General features: G+C 36.3%; 1 protein-coding gene across 4 annotated transcripts; it reads left to right on the top strand.

Moving 5' to 3' along the window:
- On the top strand, positions 1-27,456 carry NUDT12 (nudix hydrolase 12). Of its 4 annotated transcripts, none has more exons than XM_069088121.1 (7): positions 1-635; positions 9,968-10,179; positions 11,434-12,014; positions 12,552-12,719; positions 16,764-16,877; positions 22,576-22,775; positions 25,255-27,456. In XM_069088121.1, exons 2-7 carry the CDS (start codon positions 9,974-9,976, stop codon positions 25,363-25,365), a joined length of 1,380 nt encoding a protein of 459 aa, XP_068944222.1. In that variant the 5' UTR covers positions 1-635; positions 9,968-9,973; the 3' UTR covers positions 25,366-27,456. The 4 variants fall into 4 exon arrangements, with proteins under 4 accessions (XP_068944222.1, XP_068944224.1, XP_068944225.1 ...); XM_069088123.1 differs by lacking the exon at positions 1-635 and adding an exon at positions 681-805; XM_069088124.1 differs by lacking the exon at positions 1-635 and adding an exon at positions 1,086-1,169.

Raw genomic sequence — 27,456 nt, 5'->3', positions numbered from 1 at the left:
AGTTTAATCTGCATCAACGTTTTCTCCGTTGTTTTTCAAGTCTAGACAGTAGACAAAACAATAAATCACCCCCTGATTTGTGGAGCTTGTCTGAGTTTGTCCACTTTCCATGGTCCAAAATGAAATCTTAGAAGATCTGGTTTGACGTGCACTGGAGGGAACCCCCCCGCACTTCTCTCAGAAAGGTTAAGTGACTTGCCTTCGGCACACAGCCAGTCAGTGTCTGAGGTTGGCGTCTTCCTGACTCCAAGTGCAGAGCTCTGTCCATTGGGCCACCAAGCTGCCAAAAATACACTTCCTCAAAGGTGTGTACTCAGTGCTGGTGACAAGTCCTAGCCAGGTAGTGCGCTGGGAGACATGGCTCAGTCTCAGCACACCCTGCCTCCTTTACAAACCACATCTCCCATGAGGCCTTGCACAGACGGTCCGCCCCGAGATCGGAAGTAGCCCGGGGCTTCCTCCGAGACCAGGAAAAGTAAAGAGGGACTCCTCCCCGCCCTTGGGCTACGTTTCTGCCGCAGCCGTTCTGGTCGCCTCCGGGTGGGGTAGGCTCCCCCCGCAGTCGCTGCCGGTCGGCGCCCCCTCTATCGCGAACTCTCCCTCCGGCTCCGGCCCTGGCTCCACGCGGAGTCACGGTGGGTGGCCCAGCAGGGCGGGTGCGCATGCGCGGGGCCGGGGGCCGGGGGCCGGGGGCCGGAGGCCTGAGGCGCTCCCCGAAACCGCAGGGAAGGCTCGGCCCAGGGGCGGTTACGGCCCACCCTGTGCGGTATGGGATAGAAGCACCACCACCCAAGCCGTGGGGAAGGTGGTCAGATAGAGGCAGGGGGGGGGGGGGGGGAGGGGAGGAGGCACGGGAGCAAGAGAAGGAACCCCATTTTAAAGCGCTCTGAACCCATAGGGATTTGGGGGGGTCCTGGGTCTATGTGAGGGCCCAAGTAGAGGAGAGGGGTTCTGAGGCTTAGGGTGAATTGTATCCCCCAGCTGGCGCCCAGCCCTGGAGGGAAGGGGTTAACCAGAGGGGAGGGAGCCCTAGTCCCTCCTCCCTGGCTCCCCACAAGTCCTTTAAATCTCCTTCTTGATTTCAGACTACACCAAGAGAAAAAAAAAATCATGCAAGGAAAAGACCCCTGTGGATAAACCGCGGCCCCGTGGGCTAAAGGGCTTTTGCTGTAAGCGCCTCCGGCGGGCCAGGCACCGCGCCAAGGGCTGGGACTGTCCTCTCCCTAACAGAATGGTCGCCTTCGCGGCCCCGCCCCCACCCCCCCCCAAGGTCACTCCCCCACCTCCGGGCCCCCTCCCCCACCCTGTTCTGCCTAAGTCGCTCCTTGAGGGGCGGGAGCTGGACTGTTGCAAGGGAGCCCTAAGAAAGAAGGACGTGGGGGTTTTCCTGGGCAATTAGAACTGGGAGTAAGAAGGTAGGTGCGCCAGGAATCGGTAGAATACCTTCTCTTTGAAAAGTTTTAATCTGATCCAGCGGGCAGGGACACAACTTTTAAAGCATAGGGGAAATAAAGCTTTTGCTATTTAATATTATAGTAAAACAACGAATCATTTCATAATATAGAAACTATCACTTAATTTACTTTTTTGGGTAAGATTTTCTTTACACCTGGTAGGGAGCCAGAAATGAAAAGAAAAGATGTATAGTCAAATTGAAACTAGTATTTTCCCTTCAGTCTCTCCCAGATTTTCATTTCTCTTTGCCAAGACCTAAAAAAAATTGGAAAGCCGGGTTCTGGATTTTCAAATCCTAAAGAATCTCGGTTCATTACCCAAAGGAATAGTTTTCGCCAGAACTGTTTGGAGTTGGAGGTAGTTTTCATAGTAAACCTTTATTGATTGCTTGTGGTGTGAGGGATGAACTTTGTCCCATGGGGAATAAGTGAGTAATAAAAGCTATGATCCCTGTCCTCAAAAGAGTTTAATATCTGTTTGAGAAATCCATATATATCTTACAAGCATAAAGATGAGAGGACATTTACAAAATTATATATCAGAAATGTAAGTGAATACATAAATGTTGAGGTGGAAAACTGGTGTAGTACAGGACCAGATAGCACTGAGTCAGGAGAGGGGACTGGTTTTGAATCCTACTTTAAATACTGTCTATCCTTGGTAATAGCCAGCTAGACTTAATTTCTTTGAGCCTCAGTTTCCTGAGCTGTAAAAAGGGGCTAGACTTTTCCTGTGAACTTATTTCACAAGATTGTTGTGAAGTTCAAGTGAGATAACATACACAATTCATAAACCTTAAAGGTATAATATATTTTTATTATTTCTGGAAAGGCAGTGTGGTATTGTCAAAAGAATTCAGAACTTCAAGTCATGAATACCCAAGTTCAAATTACTGCTTTATGATTACTAGCTGGGCAACCACAGGAAGCCACTTGACCTATCCAAGCTAGTTTCCTCATTTGTACAACACTGATAATGATACTTTCAATGTCTCTCCAGATTGTTGTGAGGAGTGTACTTTATAAAACTTAAATGTTAAATGTTATTGATATAAAGGAGTGATCAGGGTTGTGATAAGGTAGTCCATCAGGTACTTCTTGGACAAGATGAATTCTAACCTTCAAGAGTTATAAAACTAGAATCACATACTTAAAGAATTTCAGAGTTAAAGGGACCTTCAGTGGCCATCTATCTTGTACATCCCATACCTGAAAAAGAATCCCTTTGACAATATTCCTGTCAAGTAATCTCCAACCTTTCTTTAGGGGAAATATGTTCCAAGCCTGTTCCCATTTTTTACATAGCTTAATTCCGATTTTCCTAGAGGTAATATTGAGACAGTAACTTGTGAAAAGACAGACATTAAAGTATTTTGTGCAAACAGTAGTAAAAAGATTGGTTTGCTTGGTAGAAATAAAAAGATGAAATTGGAGAGGTGAGCTAATAATTTTATATTAAAGACAATGGGGAACCACAGTAAATTTTCAAGATATTATAAAAACAGAACATTGCTTTGCACATGGTAAGCTCTTAAATACTTAATTAATTTTCTGAAAATTATTCAATTAGGTTATCCCTGTGAGAGCGTGAGTATAAATTTGAGAAAAAAAGGTGGCCAAAACTGAGGAATCAAGTAATGAGAGAATCAATTAGGGTAATAAGCTATCTATGCAAGCAGGTAAAAAAAAAAGTCTTACAGAAGTGGAAATGGTTTTCTCATTCCAGTTGGTACAATCCGTCCTTATAACCTGACTAATGTATAATGTGAAAGTATTTACAGATCCTATACTTGACTATAAGCCGCCATGGGGGGGAGGGTAGGGAGGAGGACAAAATGTGAAACTCAAGGAATTGTGGAATTGAATCCTGTAAACTAAAAGGAAACAAACAAATTAATAAAAAAAAAAAAGATAAAAAAATTTTTAAAAAGTGGAAATGGTTGAGTTTAGTTTTACAGGAGTAAGCTACATAATTTTGCCACCTTACATTTTTTTCAGTAATATTTTATGTATTATAACCAAAGTTGTCCCCTACTTGCACAAAACTGCAGCCTATAACAAATTTTAGGTGGTTATTTGAAACAAAGCATTCTTGATCTCTGGTGACATAAAGTTTTCTGATTATCAGTCTACCATCTTCATATTGTTCTAATGTAATAATTATCCACCCATAGCATTGAACATAGAGGGGAAAAAAAAACTTCTGTAGTAGCTGTTTTCTCACTTCTCCTCAACTTATAACATAGCTTCCTTTTACTCACCAAGGGACAAAAACTTCTCTGTAGGGTTACCAGTGATTCATTTACTACATCCATTAGCCTTTTTTTCAACATTCTCTTTAACTTATCTGCAGCCTTTGTCATTGTTGACTATCCCTTTCTCCTATTTAATCTCCTTCCTGGGTTTTTATGCCTGACCTCTCTCACTTATTGTGTGTCCAGCTGCTCCTCAGGATCATCATTTATTTACATACCCTAGCAATGAATATCTCCTGGCCTCTGCTCTGGGCCCTTTTCACTTTACTTTCTTGGTGATCTCATCAGCTCCCATGGGTTCAGTTATATCAGGGTTCAAGTCCTACTGCTTGACATATAATGTTGGTCACTTAATCTGTGTGTATACACACACACACACACACACACATATACACACACACCAGTATATATTCCAGAATAAGCAATATTGATTTATTTACATGTCTTGAAGTGAGGAAAGAGAACTCATAGTTACAAAATTCTATAAAGCAAAATAATAACCTTATACATATAATAAAGAGTCAGAGAGACTATAAGTCAAACACTAAGTCACATTATATGTAACCTGCACTGTAGTATCATGGACAAGTCACTTAACCTCTTTGGGTCTCAGTTACTCATCTGAAAAATAAATAATTGAGCTAGATTAAACATAAAGGTCCCTTTCATTTCTAAAGCTGTGATTCTCTTAAGCATTCTAACCAGCCACTCACATAATATATTTTGCATTTTAAGTTTAATAAGTACCTTGTGTTTATGTGTACGTGCATGTACATGTACTTTCATTCATTCATTCATTCTGAACTTGTGATTTCATTGATAGAAGAGAACCGCAATTGAGGAAATTTCTTCAACCAATGCACATTAGTAACTTCCACAATTTAGAGCTTTTGAGTGTTACCCAGGTCACAGCCAGGATATATTAGAGATGGAACTTGAATCCAGTTCTTCCAAACTCCAACACTTGTTCTCAATTTACTATACTGTACTGCCTCTCTGAATTTATATAGTGCTGTACAAGTCACTGTTATATGCCTTAGAACAATCAGTTGCTATTATTATCCTGTATTTGCAGATGAGGAAAGAGTTTCAAAGAGCAATTTAAAACTTTATTAAGAAACTATGAAGGCTGTAAAAAGAAAGACCACTACCAATAACATCTCAGTACTGAATAATGTGTTATTATCATTCCAAAGAAGAGAAATAACACTCTCTTCTTTGCAGAGGTCAGGGATTATGGATGTGAAACAATTCATGTACTATCAGAAATTAAAGGTGATGGGGAGGCTAGGTGGTGGAGTGAATAGAGCACCAGCCCTGGAGTCAGGAGGACCTGAATTCAAATCCAGCCTCAGACACTTAGCACACACGGACAAAAACTAGCCATGTGACCTTGGGCAAGTCACTTAAGCCCAATTGTCCTACCTTTCCCCCCTCCAAAAAAAAAAGCAAAAAAAAATTAGCAGTGATGATAAATTTTGCTGAGCTTTTATCTCCTATTTTAATCTTTTGTTATAAGAGCTTTATGGGTGGAGGAGGGGAGAAATATTGGGAAATGAAAATAATGTAAAATAAAATATATCAATAAATTAATTTTAAAATATCAAAAGGATGAAAAATCAAATCCTTTTTTACATAACTTTGGAATTGGATTTTGGAATTTGGAGTTTGGATTGGAATTTGAATTTGGATTGGGAGCGGTTTTCTTTTTAATTAAAATAGCAATTTTGTATTTTAAAAAATGTTATGGTTTATGAGTACCATTGGAATCTTTGTACTTTGAAGAGTTTACAAAACCATAAAGCATGATGTTACAGAATTTTTCATTAGCAAGAGTAAACCTTTAGGAGTTTCTTTCCCTCAAACCTATAATCTATCTGAATAGAACCCATTTGATAGTAGCTGCTCCATACTTTTTTTTGTTGTTTTGTTTCTTTTTTAATATATTTTTACATAGTTTAGATTTGTCCCCATATCCCTTCTCCTTTTTCCAGAGAACCATTCCTTATAAGAACTGAAGAAGAAAAATGGAGAGAAAATAGCAAAACAGAGCAATATACTAAAAAAAAAAATACATCATGCAGTGTACCACACAGGTCCCTCAACACATCCCTAAATAGTCCAGCAAAACAATTAGCAACATTAGCCACTTCTAAAACTGTATGTCTCTTTCTGCATTTTATGTTCGTTCCCTCTGTAAGGAGGTGAATGGCTTCATTCTTTTAAACTCATGGATTATCTTGGCATTGTCGAGTTTCCAAAGTTTTGAAGTTGCTTTTCTCTATAATGTTGTTATAACATTATAAATTGTCTCCTGTACTCCATCATAACCTCTGCAATGGGATTAGAGGAAGCATCTTCTCATATTTTATATTTGTGACCCAATTTATTCTTTATAATTTTACCACACTCATTTTCAGTTGTTTTGTAACTTTCTATTTTGTTGTAGTTGTTGTACATGTTGTTTTTCTGGCTCTGTCCATATCATTTTGCATCAGTTGAAGTAATCCATGTTTCTCTGAATTCATTATATCAATTGTTCTTTATAGCACAATAATAGTCCCTCACATTCATGTGCCAGTTTTTTTAGTTATTCCACAATCAGTGGGGCAGCTACTTTTTTTTCTTGCACTTTGCTACCCCCAAAAATGTGTGTGGAGGCTTGCTTTTTTGTCAGTGCTTTTAGCAGTGGTATTTTAGAGTCAATAGATAGGGACATTTTATCTGCTTCATTTGCATGGTTCCAAATTCCTTTCCAGAATGGTTGTACTAATCACATCTTTACCAACAATAGAATACCTATCTTTCCATACCCCCTTTAGTATGTACCATTCCAATCTCATATGATCTTTGCCAATTTTCTGGTTGTGTGATGAATCCTCAAAGTTACTTTGATTTGCATTTTTGTTCTTATTAGTAATTCAGAACATTCTTTCATTTGGTTGTTAATACATTTGCAGTTCTTCTTGAGAATTGTTTATTGATACCCTTTCACCACTTCTCTGTTGAGGAATGACTTTTGGTCTTAAATATTACTGGTAGTTGGATACCAAACCCTTGTAATTTTGACAGGCGATTTTTTTGATGGTTTTCTTTTCCTATTCAACTGCTTCCCTTATTCTAGATGTGTTCATTTTGTGGGTACAAAAGCTTTTCAATTTCATGTAATCAAAATTATTCATTTAATCTCTTGTAATTGCCTCTATCTCTTGTTTGGTTAAGAAATTACCCCTATTCATAGCTGTGAAAGGTATATGATTTGCCTCTCTTTTATTATTTTATAGTGTGACTGTTGATATTCACGTCACATATCCATTTTGAATTTATTGTGTAATAAAGTATGATGTTGGTCTGAGCCTAATTTTTGCCAGACTGCTTTTCAGTTTTCCCTCTAGTTCTTAGCAATTAAGTAAATCTTTCTTAGATAATTTATGTTTTTATATTTATTGAACACAGTTATTTTTTTTCATTTTCAAATGCTTTATTAACTTCTGATGTACATCATTCATTTCCACCAGATTTTGAGTTACAAATTTTCTCCTCATTTTTCTCCTACCCACCAACCCAAAATAGCAGTCCCACAGTATATCCCCTCCTCCAATCTGTTCTCTCCCATATCTTCTCCCATACCCCATTCAACTTTTCCAGTAGGGCATGGTGGATCTATATGCCCCAGTGACTATATAACTTATTCCCAATTACATGTAAAATAGTATTAATAATACTATGTATATTTTTTTAAACATTTGATTTTAAAACTTTGAATTCCAGATTTATTCCCTTCCTCCCTTGTCACCCACCCTTACTGGGAAGATAAGCAATTCAGTATAGGTTGTACATGTGCAGCTAATGCAAAACACTGCCATAGTAGATATATTGTAAAAGACTGACTATATTTCCCTCCCTCCTATCCCACCTCCCACTTGTTCTATTCTCTGCTTTGATCCCCTCCCTTTTCAAAAGTGGGTGCTTCCAACTTCCCTCCACCCCCAGCCTGCCCTCCCTTCCATCATTCCCCCTCTCATTCCCTTCCCCCCTACTCTCTTGTAGGGTGAGATACTGTATTTAGTGTATATTTCATTCCCTCCTCAAGCCAAATTCAATGAGAATAAGGTTGGCCCATTCCCTTTTGCCTTCCTATTCTTCCCCTCCATTGTAACCATTTTCCCTTGCCTCTTCTATATTAGTTTACCCCATTCTGTCTCTCCCCATCTCCTCTCATTTTATTTCTCTCTCACCTCTTGATTTCACCTTTTAAGTATCATCCCTTCCTATTAAATAGGCCCTGTGTCCTCTATGTATACCTGTAAACATATATACACACACATTCACATATGTATTCATACTCCCGTATACCTTCCGATAGACACACACACACACATATATATATACATATACATATATATATGTATATTTCTATTTCCTTCAACTGTTTTCATACTGAGAAAAGTTTCATCAGTTACAATTATCATTTTTCCATGTAGGAATGTTAATATTTCAACTTTAATAAGTTCCTTATGATTTCTTTTCCCTATTTAATTAGCTTCTCATTATTCTTGTAGCTAAATGTCATATTTTCTATTCAACTCTGTTTTTTTCATCAAGAATGCTTGAAAGTCCTCTATGCCACTGAATGACCATATTTTTCTTTGAAACGTGATACTCAGTTTTGCTGGGTAGGTGATTCTTAGTTTTAATCCCAGATCCTTTGACCTCCGGAATATCACATTCCAAGCCCTTCGGGATCCCTCAGTGTAGAAGCTGCCAGATCCTGAGTTATCCTGATTGTGTTTCCACAATATTCAAATTGTTTCTTTCTGGCTGCTTGTAATATTCTCACCTTGATCTGGGAATTTCAGAATCTGGCTATAATATTCCTAGGAGTTTTCTTTCTGGGATCTTTTTCAGGGGGTAATCAGTGGATTCTTTCAACCTCTGTTTTGCCCTCTGGTCCTAAAACATCAGGGGAGTTTTCCTTAAGAATTTCTTGGAGGATGATTTCTAGGTTCTTTCTTTGATCATGGCTTTCGTGTAGTCCAATAATTTTTAAATTATCTTTCCTGGATCTATTTTCCATGTCAGTGGTTTTTCCCATGAGATATTTCACATTGCCTCCTATTCTTTCATTTGTTTGGATCTGTTTAACAGCATCTTGATTTCTCATAAAGTCATTAGCTTCCATTTGCTCCAGTCTAATTCTGAAGCAATTCCTTGGCAAGCAAGACTAACATCAGTCAGTCTGTGCCAGGCTGGGAAAAATGCTTGTGCAACTGTGGTGCTTTTCAGAAAAGTAGACCCTCCTATCTTCATAGTCTAGCCTTTTCCAAGAGAAAAGAGTGCCTCTTCTCCTTCAGGAGGGGTTTCTGTACCTTCCCCCTTGCATGCCATACGCTTTCCTGTTTTCTCCTCTTCCTTTTGTTGTGCTGTCATGAATATGCAAACTCCTATAAGAACTGTGAACTCTTTGGGTTCCATACGCATGTTCATTTCTCTTGTGATAAACCTGATTTTCACATAAGTCTCTTGATGTTGTGATTACCTGTTGACACGAAGTCCAGCACTCTATTGACTGTGTCCCGCCAGCTGTTTCTAAGAAGGAAAAGAAACATTCTCGTGATTCATAATTATGTGAGCATTTTATTTTTTAAATTTTTTTTTAAGCAATTGCGGTTAAGTAACTTGCTCAAGGTTACACAGCCAGTTATTTCTGGGTGGGTGCTCATTGTCTGAGCCCGGATTTGATTCCAGGTCATCCCGACTCTGGGGCCAGTGCTCTTACTCACTGTGCTACCTGGCTGCCCCTATGTGAGCAATTTAAATACAAAAAAATGTACACTAGGGGGCGGCTGCATGGCGAAGTGAGTAAAGTGCTGGCCCCAGATTCAGGAGGACCCAAGTTTGGTTCCAGCCTCAGACACTTAACACACACACACACACACACAAACTAGCTGTGTAACCTTAGGCAAGCTACTTAACCCCAACTGCCCTCCAAAAGGCCAAAAAAAAAATGTACACTACAAAAAGGCTGCAAATGTTAAGACTGCCAAATTTCAGTCTTATTAAGGATAAGGACCATATATAGCTAAAATAATTCCATGGACTGGTAAGTGCTAAGTGAATACTTGAGTGATTAAACTGAATTCTCTCTCTTAAAACATTTTAATGTTAATTATTTTTATATTGCTAATTGATACATAGGTAACAACAAACAATGCATTATTTAATATGGGTGTTTTTTTTGTTTATTTTACTTTAAAGGAGAGAATGGCTACTTTTAAAAGAAATCTCAGACAAGAGCTGGTTTCCCAGTTTCACTCATTGGCTGCTGAAGGAAACATCAACAAGTTGCCAGTATTCCTCAATCAGTATCCATTTCTTATAAACGAAACTTCAGAAAATGGTTGGACTGCCCTAATGTATGCTGCAAGAAATGGACATCCACACGTTGTTCGGTTTCTACTGGAAAAGGGGTGAGCATAGTAGCTTTAAATAGATTTGCGTTAAAATAGATTGTAGCCATATTTGTTTCTTATTAGAAATTGTTTAAAATATCCTATCCATTCATATAAAAACATAGTTTTCCCATAATACTTTTAACATTTGCTGGCATATTACTGAAAAATAACACCAAGAAATGTTTTAATATAATCATTTAGAGAGAAAAAGGTATTCAGAACATAGTAATAAGAATAATAATAGCTTATATTTATGTAGCACCTACCAGGTGTAAAGTGCCCAGCGTTTTACTATTATTTTCTCCTTTGAGTTTCACAATAGCTCTGGGATGGAGGTGCTATTATTATCCCCATTTTACAGATGAAGAAACTGAGGCAGACAGGTTTAGTCACTTTCCCAGAGTCACACATCTAGCAAGATTCTGTGGCCAGATTTGATCACAGCACTTTATGCACTGTGCCAACCTGTATTCCAATATAATAGAGGAATATTTTTCACATCCTTTCAGTTTTCAATATATAGTACTTAAGGTAGAACACATAAAAATGCTCTGAAATATATACCAGAATTTTCCAAGTTTTCTGAGGTGCTTTCTTTCGAATAATCCTTAATCAGTCAACAGACTTTTTAAGTGCCTGATATATGCCAGATATTTTGCTGGTGACTGGAGAGACAAAGATAAAAATGAAAACCCCTGCTCTCAAGGAGCTTTAGTCTTAGAAGATAACATGTATACATTTAAGTATATTCAAAGTAAATATAAGGTCATTTCAAGGGTAGAAAAACTAACAACCAGGGGCATCAGGGAACTCCTCATATAGGACATGATACATGAAAGGAATATAGATTCTGAAAAGCACAGGTAAGTAAGGAATACATTCTAGGCATGCAGAATAGCCTGTGCAAAGGTGCAGAGGTAGGAACCTGGATATGGAGTTTATATAAGACCTCGATGTAATGGAACAGACACAGTTAAACATGTTCACATATACTTTTGTGGATTTCTGGAGCAAAGTACAAAAGAATACTTACATTTTATGTACTTAATGCTTAAGCAATTCCCTAGAAAATTATAATTGTTTGATATTTTAAAGTTTTATTCATATGTCAATGCTTTTTTAAAATATCCCCAGTATAGCATCTAGTCTCTAATCATTAAATAAATATAGAAAGATGATAAGATGGACACTGAAAACTTTTTGTTATATGAGTGGATAAAAATATTATATTTAACTGTTTTCCCTCCTGATTCTTTCTTCTTTCTCTAGGTGTGACAGGTCCATTGTCAATAGATCAAACCAGACTGCACTGGATATTGCTAAGTTCTGGGGCTATAAGCATGTAGCTACCTTACTGTCTAATACCATGGGTGTACAGAAACCATTTTTCCTGCTCAATAAAATGGAGGAATATGAAAATTATTTTAGCAAGACACTTCTAGACAGGAAGAGCGAGAAAAGAACAAACTTGACATGGCTATCAATTAAACGAAGCCATCCAGACACAGTCTATATCCTTTTCTCAGATTTAAGTCCATTGGTTACATTGACTGGCCAACAGCCAGAAGTGAGGCTTTGTCGCTTGAACTACATACATATAAAAGATTATTTAACCAATCTTGATAATGTTATTCTAGTTTTTCTTGGGGTAGAACTTGGAATTAAAAAAGAATTAATTAACAATAGGATTGGGGAAGACCCAGACACGGAGGAAGAGGATGGGTTGGTTGCTTGGTTTGCCCTTGGTATAGATGCCAACTCTGCTGAAGAGTTTAAACAAAGACATGAAGACTGTTATTTCCTTCATCCTCCAATGCCTGCTCTCCTACAGTTGAAAGAAAAAGAAGCTGGTAAGAAATAAATTGTACCTTGTTATTTGGGGTGATTGGTCTGGTTATTAGAAGAAAACAGGTTAGGTTACTCTGTAGCTCATAAGAGGGGATCTTATGTAAGCAATATGTACCATTTGTGCCTGGCAGTGACATTAAAAAAAATCTTTATTAAGTTTCCTAGATATATGAAAAACCTTTAGTTATTTCTGTCTTGGATAGCCAAAGAAAGTTTACGTGGTTAACTTCAGGTAGCTTCTGTGTCCATGTTGTTCACTAGCATTATTTGTTAACAAAAATTATACAAAAATTGAATATTTGTAATTTGGAAACTGCTTATAAAGTAGGGCTACAATAAGGTTCAGTTTATTAGGTCAAAATGGAGTTAAGGTCTAATTTTCTTTCATTATCTATATTTGAGAAAGAAGTTATATTACATTAGAAAATGCCAAAGAGAAAAAGGTCATATTGTCTTTATATTAGCCATTGGTATGTTTTTGTCCTTTAGAAATGCTTTATAATTTCCCTAACTATGCATACTTATGTTATGTCTTTAAGGGGTAGTAGCTCAAGCGAGATCTGTTCTTGCCTGGCATAGCCGATACAAGTTTTGTCCAACATGTGGAAGTGCAACTAAAATTGAAGAAGGTGGCTATAAAAGAGTATGTTTAAAGGAAGACTGCCCCAGCCTTCAAGGAGTTCACAATACATCCTACCCAAGAGTTGGTAAGCCTTTCTTTTTACATTAAAATTTTGAATAATTCCTTTGCTTCGCAAAAAAAAAAATGGGAGATTATGAATGTGGAATATTGCATATGCTGTTAGACATAATAAATATATTAAATTGTGTTGCTATAATGCTTCTTTTTCCCTTTTTAATTTTTGTTACAAAGCTTTGATGGGGTGGGGGTTAAGATATATTGGAAATATAGATAATGTAAAACAAAATTTATCATTAAAAATATTTTTTAAAGCAATTGGGGTTAAGTAACTTGCTCAGGGGTACACGGCTAGTTATTTTGTGTGGGTGCCAACTATCTGAGGCTGGAACCGATCCCGGGTCTCCCGATGTCGGGGCCAGCACTCTTACTCACTTCACCACCTGGCCGCCCCCTTCAAAAATATTAAAAACACTTTGGCTTACTAGTATCAATATAAGAATGAATCAAGTTAGGCAAGTTTATCCCTTCAGGTTATTGTATCTTAGAATGTTAAAACAAGAACAAACCTCAGAGACCATCTCCTAATAGACCTATTTTATAGACTGAAAGCAATGGAAGGACACTGAAAGCACAGAAATAAATGTTAAGTGGCTTGATTAAGGTCATACAGGCTAGTTAGTGGCAGGAAGCCAAGACCAGTATACTTCGGATTCCTACTACTGTATCTTTATGTGGTATCTTTTGTTGCATGTGTAGAATGTAAGAAGTTTTACCAGTAGTATGTAGGATCTCTTACTGAGCTTGGTAATTTCTGATGGCACCCTTTGTTAAGAAGGAAAAGATGGGAAATTTAAGTGCCAAGTCTTCATTTTAACCATGAATTGAAGACCCTACTAAAGAGTTATGTACTTCTCTGCCAAATTGAACAGAGGATACTGAACATAGTTTTTTCTTATTGACTCGAGATGATCATTAAGAACCACCAGTTATTATTGTGCCAAAATAGGATGATGTCCTCTGGGTCTGTTGAGGTATGTGTTTCTTTGTATACTAAATGACCCCAAATTGCTGTGCATTTTGAGTTCTTATATCTGAAGCAGTATAGTATAGTAGATAGAAAGTTGTAGCCTTGGAATCAGGCAGACCTGCTTTCACGTACTCTTTCAGACATATGCTATCTCAGTTACCCTAGACAACTCTATAAGGCTGTAAGTTTCATGTAAGTACCAATCTGCAGCAGTAGTACCTCTTCATACAGTAGTACTTGGAAAATCACAAGTCTAGTCTCTATCTTATCAACTATAATATTTAAGCTTCTTTTGTTGTTGTCTAACTGCCAGTTATTGCTTCTTGCTACCATCAGTGTACTCCTTGCTAAAATTCATTTTCCACTTCATAATTTGCTACTTCAAATCTGCTGTTAGAATTGTACTCCAAAAGACTTATGATGGAAAGGGATATCCACATCCAGAAAAAAGAATTACAGAGTCTGAATTCAGATTGAAACAAACTACTTGCTCTTTCTCTTTTGTGTTTTGTTTTCTTTCATCCCTTCTTTCTCGTTGTTCACTGCATTGGTTATAACCCCTCTTTACCATATGAAGGTATTTGTAGAGCCTTTATTGGATTACATGCCACCATGGGGGAGAGGGAAGAGGAGAGGGAGAAAATTTGGAACTCAAGGGATTGTGGAACTGAATGTTGGAAACTAAAAATAAATTAATAATTTTTAAAAAAAGAATTGTAAATAGGGGCGGCTAGGTGGCTCAGCGAGTAAGAGCACCAGCTCCAGTGTCAGGATGACCTGGGGATCAAATCTGGGAGCAGATACTTAGCACCACACCCAGAAATAACTGGCTGTGTAACATTGAGCAAGTTACTTAACCCCGATTGCTAAAAGAAAAAAAAAGAATTGTAAATAAAATGAAAAAGAAAACGAAATATAAATATTTTTAAAACAACTGTTCTGCATGAAAATTTGAGTGCATGAGTAAATGAACAAGCTTTAGGGATTTCTTTAAAACTATTTATTTTGGCTCCTGGAAAACCATTTTTTCCTTACTTGCTGGAGTTTGCTAAAGTTGAGTCCTAGGATAGATGGAGGTTTTCTTTTTTAAATACTTTTTAAATTTCTTAAACGTCTGAAGTAAATTTAATGTTATGTCATGTTAGATTAATGTCACCTAAACCCTTGTCAACCCTTAGAGAGCTCTCTGCCAAACCATTACATCATATATGCTAGAAACATTTTGTTTCTGATAACTTCTAGCTGCTAGTGACTATAGAAGCCACGTGATATATTAGGTAGGGTACTGGACTTGGAGCCACAAAAAACTTGGGTTCAGATCCCACCTCTGATCCTTACCAATTGAGTAACCATGCACAAGCCTTTTAAACTTCGATTTCCTCATCTGTAAAATGGGGATTATACCTAAGGAATGTGGCAAAACTCAATTGAGATAATATATGTGAAACTTTTTACAGACTTTAAAGCACTACCTAAATATCAGTCACTATTCTTGTAATTATCCTACTATTGTAATGTAATACCAAGCAAAGGCAACTTCCCAGGTTCAAAATACCAGCATAGGTGCTCTCTATTTTATTTCAGTAACAAACCCAGAACAGAGAAGATCAAAACATGACATCATTCAAAATACAGCATTTACTAAGTGTGATTAAATAATCTCCAAGGCCTACCCCACCCCAGGACTTTCCAATCATTCAATCAATTACAAAGTCTCTGTTCCAAATACTTCTCCACCCCTAGGCTATACCTTAATTAAGTCCACCACAAAGCCCCTCTTCTCAAATGGAGATTAGTTTCCAAACATAAGTAAAATACATTCATTTGCTCAACCATAGAACACAAAAAGGTCAAAAGTTCCCCACCCCTGGATCACAATTGAATCTACCCCAGAGTTACATCAAGTTTAAACACAGCACTTAATACCCAAATGGAGGTCTTTTCTTCATCTTGACACAAGGCAAGTTCTCAGCAATCTTAGTTCCTGGGGAGACAAGGCTTAGCAAGGCCATAAGATACATTGCCAATCCCTTCATGAATTTATCCTCTGTCTGTAGAACAGTCCTAGAACCCCTGAACACATTAGCAAAGCCCTCTCCCAGGATTTCTGTAAACATACAACAAGAAAATCCTTCTTCAGGGCTTCTGAACCAACAGAAAGGCTCCCAGACCCCTGCAACAACAGCACTGTCCTTCACCAGTGGACAGTATTCATTCTGTGAGACTGTCCTGCAGACAGAGAGTGAATACTGTCCACTGGTGAGGGACAGTACTGTTGTTGCAGGGGTCTGGAGACTGTCCGGCAGACAGAATGAATACTGTCCACTGGTGAAGGACAGTGCTGTTGTTGCAGGGGTCTGGGAGCCTTTCTGTTGGTTCAGAAGCCCTGAAGAAGGATTTTCTTGTTGTATGTTTACAGAAATCCTGGGAGAGGGCTTTGCTAATGTGTTCAGGGGTTCTAGGACTGTTCTACAGACAGAGGATAAATTCATGAAGGGATTGGCAATGTATCTTATGGCCTTGCTAAGCCTTGTCTCCCCAGGAACTAAGATTGCTGAGAACTTGCCTCATGTCAAGATGAAGAAAAGACCTCCATTTGGGTATTAAGTGCTGTGTTTAAACTTGATGTAACTCTGGGGTAGATTCAATTGTGATCCAGGGGTGGGGAACTTTTGACCTTTTTGTGTTCTATGGTTGAGCAAATGAATGTATTTTACTTATGTTTGGAAACTAATCTCCATTTGAGAAGAGGGGCTTTGTGGTGGACTTAATTAAGGTATAGCCTAGGGGTGGAGAAGTATTTGGAACAGAGACTTTGTAATTGATTGAATGATTGGAAAGTCCTGGGGTGGGGTAGGCCTTGGAGATTATTTAATCACACTTAGTAAATGCTGTATTTTGAATGATGTCATGTTTTGATCTTCTCTGTTCTGGGTTTATTACTGAATAAAATAGAGAGCACCTATGCTGGTATTTTGAACCTGGGAAGTTGCCTTTGCTTGATATTACATTACAACTATGCAGAGGAATTTTTAAGTGATTATGAAAACACCTTCCTAAGCTTTCATTTATTGATTCTAGATCCAGTAGTAATCATGCAAGTTCTTCATCCTGATGGGAACAAGTGCCTTTTAGGCAGGCAGAAAAGATTCCCTCCTGGCATGTTTACATGTCTTGCTGGATTCATCGAACCTGGTAAGAATTCTAGAAAAAAGGATTTTTTTTTACAAGTGTTTATACTATTAAGTGAGTTTTTTAAGCTCCAATTGTCACAAGCTAGAATACTCGAAATATTTTTATATTAATATATTTTAAAACTCATAACTCCCATATTTTGGTAAAATCTTTTCATTTATCTTCTTAGTAATTCCTATTTGCAAACTCATGTGTGTGTGTGTATATATATATATACATACATATATACATACACACATAAACACACACATATATATATACACATGTAATAGATATGTCTAAAAAGAAAAGGCTGTCATAATAACCAAGTTTCAAAAATACCTTCATAATCATAATCATCTTCCTCAAACATTAATTCTATTTAGAGGTACTCTCAGATATACTCCAGCCTAAAGGTTTTTATCTGAAAAGAATATATTTGGTTACTTAGAAGCACATACAATTAAGAGATTTAGATAATTTTCTGAATTCATTCCTAATATCATTGTTTTGTAAGATCGAAATTATTTATGTCAAATGTTATAATGTGCCCGGGAACTCTTAAGGGTCTCTCCTCCCCATAGTACTCTTAGTTCAGTATATAGAATTTTCTCTTGCAGCTTAGTCTGATGAAATACTTGCATTTAGATCAAGTAGCATTTATACTGGTGTACCTTGTTAATACATAGTAGATGCATTCCTAAAAAGTCTGGGTAAAATTGAATTATTTTTATAGGAGACCATGCTACTTAAAAAATCTTATTGTTCCTTTTTTTTATCAAAATAAAATATTATTTCCTCATTTATCTTATAAACATTTTTTCATGTTGGATTTGCCTAAAATGAATTGATTTTTATTCTATAATGTTCCTTCTAGCAAGTATGAAAGGAAATTCAAACCCTACAAATCTTATCTCAGTGTTCATTTGGGTACTCCCTCCTATAGTGTGGATCACAGCTAGAGGTATACTTGGGTAGGTGTTCTTCTCTCTCCACCAAGGTCTACCAGTCTATCAGCTATACTGTAAAACTGTGTGACTAATCCATCTACCAAATCTGACCACAGACCACTTCTGATGTCTGGTATTCATTCCTTTCCTGGGACCCACTTTTCCCCACTGACATAACTCTTTTGTCTGCTGTCCCCCTGTTCTTTGCTTTTTCCCAGAAGTTAGAGGAGAGGTGTCAAGGATCAGGAGTCATTAGCTCTGCCAAGTAATTATGGGCCAAACTCTCTGACAGACAAGACACACTTTGTCCTAGGACCCAACCAGGGGCACACTACGCTTTAATAATGAACACCTGGCATTAACAACATGCACTAGGCAAGGTGGGCTCCGAGGCTTCCCTTATACTTAATTAAGTCTTCTGTTTTCCTTGTTTGAATTCTCCCAAGATTCTAGAATTTTTAGTTAACACTCATTGCAACCCATCCATTCCTTCTTATCCTATGCAACTCTTATCCATTCCCTCCCACACATCTTCCACTGGGGGTCTACTCAATTTCTTGTAGTTCTTCTAAATCTCTTGACATTGATTATATATCACTGGAGCATGTAGGCTATCCACTGGTTACTTTTACTCCATATATGATGGGCCTACCTACATTTCTATTCATCCATCTGTTGATAATACTTTATGCTTACTTCTCCTGTGTAATTCTTCATTAGTGATATATCATAACCTATTCATGCCCACCATGTATTTTTTTCAGTTACCTTCTAGGTGATGCAAAATTTAATTCGGTTTTTTTTTGGCCTTTTGGAGGGCAGTTGGGGTTAAGTAACTTGACCAAGGTTACACGGAAAGATTTTTTGTGTGGGTGTTAAGTGTCTGAGGCCGGAACCGAGCCCGGGTCCTCCTGACTCCAGGGCCAGCGCTTTACTCGCTGAGCCACCTAGCCACCCCCTTAATTCTTAACAGACTGGAAATATTTATACATATACTAATTGGTTACTGTCTTGTCATTGATTCTCACTATATTTTGTTTCCATCCTTAAAAACTATCTGTGGTCTCCCTTTCTTTCCTCAATTATAACTTGATCCTTTGTATAGAAGATCCCATGTACCCCAGCATCACAGATAAAATATTTCACATCCTCATTAGCAGACCTTAAGTAGATACATTCAAATAGACATTCAAATCCTATATACTTCCTCACCAACAAATTGTATAGTGTGCAAAGATCCCAAGACCTAAATCTAGAAGTATAAAGTAAAATCTGATTTTCCCACCAGTAACTACTCTGGAAGCTCCCCTCATCCTTCACTGACCACCAGCAAAAGAAAGGGAACATCCCTATTACATTTCAGAGATGGGTCTTATTCCTGTACAAAGAAGGAAAGCAAGAAAGCCATCTTAGGAACTGCCCAGTATCCATGTAGACTTTGAAAAGTTAGCAATACCCTTCCTGTCTCTAGCCTTCCTGAGGCCTAAGTTAGCTTTGTAGAACATCTTTTAATAACTTTCACTGGTGCCTGTTTTTTTTTAATAGGGAATGGGGGAAGATCCCCTTTTCTCTTTCCTATCATGGACACTGATTTATAATATAGTCACTCATTTGAAGATTCCTTTACTATCAATGTAGTAATTAAAATAGGTAGAAGAAACTGAGTAATTCTCCATATTTTAATACTCCTCATAGTCACAGAAATAGTCACCATTCACATTGTGGAAATGAATTGTCTTGCTTTAGTAACAAACTCTTAAGTGGTAGTGGTCAATTTCCCCTAAGAAACTAATCATCCTGTGTTCCACTTACCTTGACCCCGATACCAGTTCCTTCTTGTTGGTAAGATTCAGATCCATAAAAGAATTTCTCCTAATGGTTGCTTCTGCCTTTTGAAAGATGAAGTTAAAGCAAGTCAAGAAATTATTAGCTGTTCTGCTTTGGGCTCTTCAACTTCAACAGCTATATGGATGATTAAAACATCCTATAACTACTATAACATAACCCTGTGATAGGCAGTTGATCTGTTTCCCATATTCCCCATATTCCTTATCTATACCTTCTTTTTGTCCAGGTGGCCTCTTTGTCAAAGTTACTTCTGTTTCTCTCTCTATTGATCTTCACACTTTCTACCCCTAGTCTTCCTGCAGATTCCAGAGTTTCCTAACATGAATGTGACTTCTCAATATATAGTGCTATCTTCCTACCAATCCCACCTCCCTCTTTAACCTAGGCTGCTTCATTTGAATGAGGTATAACCATCCAAAACCGTATTCCAGTTATGGCTTTTATTCTACCAAATCATAATGATGTCTGTCCAGTCACATTTCTGTAAGACTTCTAATCCTTATTGCTTGACACCAAAATTTTAGGCATTTGTGTACATACATTTGATACCATGGGTTTTACATTCCCAGATTTCTCAGATTTTTGTTTCCTGTAAATGTCTGGGCTCTTATATGTACACTCTTCCTACTTCCGGTAGCATAGTGGAAATACTTAAGTCATTTTTCCCCTTCAACTTTCTTTTTAAGTTTAAAGATTTTAAAATTAAATTTCCAAGACTCTAAGGAAATTAATCTTACCAGTCTTTAAATCCAAATACTGACGTTTTAGGGGTACTGACATGGTTTAGAGGTGCTGGGACCCCAAAAGGTCAGAGTACAAAGTGGAGGTGCCTAGAATGAATTCATACATTCAAACTTTCTTCCAGTGAAGTAGTAAACTTTATTGTGACACCAATAGAAGCAGGCAAGGATTCTTAGGGAACCTGCAAGCCAGTGAGGATGGTGTTGGAAAGAGGGACAGAGAGAGGATGTCAAATATGCTAATTAGGTGATGTGGGGTGGGAGTGGTCAGCATATGCGCCTTTGAAAGAAGGCATCTGTGATCTATAGACAAGAAAATACAGCAAGTCTGCAGAGATATATGTTGATACCAGATGCTAAGGGAGAAAAGTTTTTTTGTTTATTTGCCAGAGCTATGGTCCTTGGGCAGACACCAGAGAAAGAGTCCTTGGGGCAGGTACCACTATGTCCCTCAGTCTAAAAATTGTGGTTTTTATCAGTTTCTCCTATTTTCCACAACTCTACTACTACCACTGAAGAAGCAGAGGGGCCACAGAATTAATAATGTGTATTTTTCTTTGAGTCGTTTATTACTATAGCAAATAAGTAATCACCAAGCCTACTTGTAAAGACCTCCTCTATATTTACCTAGTCTGCTTCTCCTAAAGTAAATATGGTTTCTTGTGGATCAAATACAAAATGCTGTTTGGCATTTAAAGCCCTTTATATCCTAGATGCCTCTTACCTTTCGAAGCTTATCCCCAGTATATACTCTTTGATCCAGTGACAGTGGACCCTTGGTGGTTTCATGAACAAGACATTCCATCTCTAGTCTCAAGGCATTTTTGATGGCTGACTCCTAGGTTTGTAATGCTCTCCCTCTTCATCTCTGCCTCCTGGGGTCCTCTATCTTCCATTAAGTTCCAACTTAAGTCCCCATGTTCTACAGGATACTTTCCCTAACCCTCCTTAATTCTAGTGCCTTCCTTATGTTAATTATTTCATATTTATTCTGTATATAGCTTGCTTTGTATATATTTGTTTTAATGTTGTTTCACCCCATTTGATTGTAAGCTCCTTGAAGGTGGGACTTTATTTTGCCTCGTTTTATATTCCCAAAACTAAGCACAGTGCCTGGCACATTATAGTGCCTGGCTTAATAAATGTTTATTGATTAAAACTATACCCAGAACCTTTCTAGAATGGTACTAACTACCTGATTTTGGGGTTCCACTGGCATAGCCTTCAAGAACCAAACCTTAGCATAGTACTTTGTGGAAGGTTTTTTTGCTTTGTTTTTGTTTTTTTTATTAGCATTACAACAACTCTGTGAATAGATGTTACCTCTTTTTTTTTTTTTACAGATAAGCTGAGTCTGACTTGTCTATGCTTACACAGCTAATAAGTATTCACGTTCCTTATTCTAAGTTCAGCATTTTATCCACTGCCACACCACCCCTGATTGACAGTGTATTTCATATTAATATCTTTACTGACTCTTTTTTAATATATATAAAGTTATACTTTATATTTATGATGAACTTTATATGTGTTTGATAATGTATTTTCTTTCATTTTTATTTCCTATTATATGTCTCAATGGACAGTAATCTATCTAGCTTGTTTTCTCTGAGGGGAAAATTTGCCAGAATTTAAGAGGAAAAAAGTATTGTGTTTTATGATATGAGGTTTTTCAAATATGCAATATTAGTAGGGTATATGATAGCTAAAATGATATAAAAATAATTATTTTCACTAGCAATAGCTTTTGCATATGATTAAAAAATTGCAATTAAATTAAAGAATATGACATTTCCAGACATTGAAATGGCATGCACACATACATTCACACACACATATGTATGTATGTGTATATACACAAATATAAACACATATATACATATACATTAATATTATACACATACATACATACATACATAGTGTTGTCTATGAGAGCCTACTGTCTTTATCATTGGGAAAGGAAATTTCTGTGTCATCATTTTAATGCCTTGTGGATGGGTTGACTGTTCTTCTCTTCTTGAATGCCAATCTAATTTTAGACTTCTTTTTCCTGACATTATAGTAGGCTACTGTAGATAACATTCAAAGTGATTTCCTGTCTTCTTAGTAATTCAGAGTGCAAAATACAATTCTTGCTTAAGGCATTTTCCTCAGGCACTTGTTCTTGCCCCATTTGATTAGGGGAAACAATAGAAGACGCAGTTCGAAGAGAAGTAGAAGAGGAAAGTGGAGTCAAAGTTGGCAGTGTTCAGTACATCTCTTGTCAGCCTTGGCCAATGCCCTCCTCCTTAATGATTGGTTGCTTGGCTGTTGCTATGTCTACAGAAATTAAAGTTGACAAGAATGAAATAGATGATGCTCGCTGGTTCACTAAAGAACAGGTAAAGTTCAATATAATTTCCCTTTCCTCTTGATTGTTCTCTGACTGTATCAGTTTTGGAATGAAGTAGGTGGGCTTTTATTTTTTTCAGCAAGTTTATTCGGTGTTTATATTACTTCACATGGTTCACTGATTACATTGTAATTGTAAATTACACATGGTAGTAGAAGTATGTCCAGTATCAATTCATTGTTTGAAGTGCTCAGTTAAGTTCAGCATCTTTTTGAGGACAATGATTGTCTTATTTGAAAATAAGTTCCATTTACCTGGTCCTTCCTTAAGTGTATATTTAATAAACTTGAAAATGCAGGAAAATTATTTTTCAGATGAAAATTAAAGGAGAAGTTCCATTTTCCTACTTTGTGTTTTTCTCATGGTTTGACAATTCAAGTTTCCTGTAGAAAAATTCAAGTTGCCTTTACCTACTAAAAAGAAAAACAGGCATTTCAGAATTTCTGATATATTTAAAACCTAGTTCATAAAAAGGAACTACATGATAAAGGAACACTCATGAAAATTTTTGAAAGTATTATTCCTCATAGTGTTAAAATAACAGGAAATGAATTACTCTTGTTTTACCTTTGCACCATAAGCATTTATACAAAAATTTTATTGAAAAAAAAACTAATCTTTTGAACACAGAATCGTTTTCTCTGGTTGTCTGAAACACATTTTAGATTTGCCTAAATAAATTAACGTGGAAACAGTTTTTGTGATTTAAAATATCTCACTGTGCAAAGAAATGAGCTATATTTTTCCAAAAATTTATAGAAGGGGTTCTACTTGATTAATTGCTATTTGGGTTTGAAATAAAATACAGAATCATAGAACTTCAGAGTAGAAAGGATCCTGAGAACTCATTTAATCTTGCCTTCTACCCAGTCATGAATCCTTTTCATGTTCTCCTCAACAAGTATTTGCTCCTAGAATTATAGAATTACAGATATCAGATACCCATTATAAGTCACTACAAATTCCTCTCCCCCTTTTTTATTCAGTTCTTTATCACCATTACTGCTTACTCTTGTGACTAAGCCTTTAATTATAGTGACAGTTTTCCTGTTTTCTGAATCTGATTGTCTCTAGCTGTCAGTGTCCCTTCAAAGTATGTCACTAAAAATTGAATACAGTACTCCAAATGTGAGCTGATGATTGCTTCTGTTGTTCTGGATCTTAGAATTCTGTTACTGAATGCAACCCAAGAATTAGAAAGAATTTTGGCCAGCACTCTTGTGATTCATTTTGAGTGGGCAGCTCATTAAAAACCTGAGGTCTTTTTCACAGGAACTATTGTATGACTTCAGCTTCTCAGTCCTACACTTCTAACAGTTAATTCTTTAAACACATGTGCACTTCTTTTACATTTATTTTTATTAAATTTAATTTTAACAGATTCTGTCTTTTATTCTAACCTTTATTATATCCATCCTGATCCTTTCATTTTATATGTTATTTGTCCTTCCCTGATTTATTTCTGCCACAAATTTCAAGTGTTCTCATTTTGTATTTGAAGTCAGAAGACCTGAATTCAAATTCTATTTCTGTTCTTTATTCCTTCTCCTGTCTGTACTTCAGTTTCCTCGCCTGCAAAATAAAGAAATTATACTAAATGACTTGCCAGATCCTTTCCAGCTCTAAATCTGTTTATCCTATGGCCTCTAGTAATTCGGTGCTCACTACTTCATAAAGTAATCCATTCCATTCTCACAAAATCCTAAATAGCAAGTAATATAAGATAAGAGTTATCAGCAGGACCTGAGGCCATCTATTCCAATTTATACATGACCACGAATTCCTTTGGCCAAAAAAATAAAAGTTAGGAAATTCTTATATTGAGCCAGAATTACTACCCTCAAACTTCTGCACATTCATCACAGTTCTTCTCTTTGGAGCCACTTCAGGTAAGTCTAATGCCTCCTGTATGTAAAATCATCCAAGTCCCTATCTATGTCCCATTCCTTTGGCTGAACATCTGTGGTTCTTTTTTTCGAACTGACCCTACAGTGACACAGTTTTGAATCCTCCATTAGAAAATATTGTCCCATCTCATGTGAAAATATATTTAATATTAATGTATAAGTCAAGCCTATATCAGATTTCTTGATGTCCTAGGGAAGTGAGAAGAGAGGAAGGGGGAGAAAATTTAAAACTCAAAATCTTATGGAAGTGAATGTTGAAAACTAAACATTAATTTTATATATATATTCTAAATATTGTCCAGATATCTTTCATAGCTTATTTGCTTTTCCAGAGATTCATTTTATAATGGATGTCAACTTCTAGGCTTGGAAAAAACTGAGTCATGGAGCCATTAAATATTGCTGTTAACTACTTATTTTGATATAGTCCTCATATTTCATCCAAAGATGATGAAATTAATTATTGAAAGTTCTTTGTAATACAGCAAAAAATGAGAGGCATTACTTAAGTCTAATCTTGTTGAAATTCAAAAGCAATGTATTTTTGTCTATTTGTTTCAGGTTATGGATGTTCTCACCAAAGGAAACCAACAGTTGTTCTTTGTGCCACCAAGCAGAGCTATTGCACACCAGCTAATCAAACACTGGATTGGAATGAATTCTAACCTTTAAATTCAAGAACCTGGCTTTTCAGCAAATTATTTTGCTCCTGATTACTGATTAGTTTTAAGTAAATTAGAAATATTTGGTGATCTGCTAAAACATAAAAACACATCATTCATTGTAGATTTGGGGAATTTTATCTTGTTAAACATCTTAGGAGCAGAAAACAGTTAATTTAATGTAAGTTAAATGTAAGTTAATATAAGTCATACAGTTGCCTCTAGTGAAAAATATTTTCCTTGTAGTAAAGAAACATGACTTTTAGGTCATGAAAATAAAGATAAAGGATTGAAAAATTAAATTCTAATCTTGGCTATTAACGGTTCTTTTTAGTCTTAGACAATCATTTAAAATGCACTTTGTTTCTTCATCTGAGAATTGAGAATATACTGGAGATGGTTTTCAGTGGGAAATAGTTTATTTTATATTTTCATCTTTTTTTTTTACCTTAAAATGCCTTGTCATCATATTTTCACCTAATTATTCATCACATTGCACGTACACACACACATACACACACATTCATTTTAATAGCAATAGTTATTAATATTCTACTAGTTTAGTCTAAGCTAGTCTAGTCTAACCATTTTTATGCTAGACTAAGACTAACCAGTGTTGCTAATGATCCCACAGAGTCATGTTATCTTTCAAGAAGAGTCATTCAGAAGCATAAGTGTATAGCATATAATTCAGATCTTGAAATGAATCTGAGGGATGTAGATGTCCCTGGGAGAAAATGCTTTATATAACATTTAAAATGAAAACTGTTTCAAAAAGTATATAAAATAAGTTCTTGATAAATTGGTCTATATAAAAAAGGTGCATAGGTATTTGTGTTATGTTTCCATTAGTTGAATAAAATAACAAAAAGTAAATTTATTAATATACACATTTCAACTGTATTTAAAAACATTCTAAAGATGTATTCATACACAAGTATATTTTCGTATCTATTTGGGAGAATTCATAGAATTTAGAATTGGAATGGACATAGTGATAATCTCATCAAACTTCTTCATTTTACAAATGAAGAAACTAAGTAAAGAAGTAAAGTAACATGCTCAATGTCACATAGATAAGTAGTGACAATCTAGGATCTGATCTCAAGTTCTTGGACGAATTCCAAAGTACCATGCTGCCTTTTGATGCTGCAATATTGTAATGGTATACATTTTTACACTTTTTTATTTAGATTTTTTGCCTCATCTTAAAGTACAGCATTAAATACATTTTGAAATTGTTTTATAAATCAATTTAGAAAATGCAGATTTAAATCACAGGATGTGACTTCCCTTTCAAGATCTAGAAAAGAGACTTTAGAAAATATCTAATCCCAAACCAAGAGAGATTTAAGTAACTTACCTTGATAATGAAGCTGGGACTAAGTCCAGGACTGTTGAAATTTCTAGAATACCTTGATGGTGTATGTTATCGTCGGTACAGTTAGGAACTATTATTGAGAAGATAAACAGAATAAATTAACACCAAAGAACAGAAGTCCAAAAATTAAAATGGAATTCCCTTCTCTCCAAAACCAAAATTTTCTAAATTTTTGGTATTTATAGCACACAATCTAAATAAGAGCTTTTTTAAAAAAATAGAATTGTTTGTCTTAGTAATTGATATAAAATTTTAACAACATGAATTTAAATCCAAATTAAAACTTAACACAGTACATTCCAATGCCTATTAAAAATAAGCATATAGAAAACAGTTTGCCTTTATTAGGAATTGTAGTGAGTAGAATTAAATCTTCCAAATAGTAAGTTATAAAAATAGCAAGTGATTTTTTTAATACTTGCAGATTTCTAGAGGTACATGCTGGAAATTATCATTTCCATAAAGTTTACCTAAGAATGTTGAACAGCATAAGTTAATTATTTTAAAGATACAATTATAAAATTACAAATCTGGGTATATTTTCTCAGGGAAAATAAGTATCTGAGTAATTTTTATAATTATTCTTCAGTTGTCCACCTCTGAGAGGTGAAAATCCAAATAAAAATAATGTAGCCAATGCAAAAAGAAGGCTGTGTAAGTACCTTATGTGTATTCTGTTTTAAATGTATGTATTAATATATTAAAACATTGACTCATATA

This window comes from Petaurus breviceps, unplaced genomic scaffold (assembly GCF_028583685.1).
Source record: "Petaurus breviceps papuanus isolate PSGF00001 unplaced genomic scaffold, PetGlider_PUasm1.0 184, whole genome shotgun sequence".
Taxonomy (NCBI): domain Eukaryota; kingdom Metazoa; phylum Chordata; class Mammalia; order Diprotodontia; family Petauridae; genus Petaurus; species Petaurus breviceps.
Note: the sequence above shows the minus strand (reverse complement) of the source record. Positions and strands in the feature narration are given on the sequence as shown.

Bases quoted from the DNA above. Each gene is read 5' to 3' on its own strand.
- NUDT12 (XM_069088121.1), top strand. From the start codon at position 9,974: ATGGCTACTTTTAAAAGAAATCTCAGACAAGAGCTGGTTTCCCAGTTT. The intron at 12,015-12,551 runs GTAAGAAATAAA...TATGTCTTTAAG, and splicing joins GTTGAAAGAAAAAGAAGCTG to GGGTAGTAGCTCAAGCGAGA. The intron at 12,720-16,763 runs GTAAGCCTTTCT...TATTGATTCTAG, and splicing joins TACATCCTACCCAAGAGTTG to ATCCAGTAGTAATCATGCAA.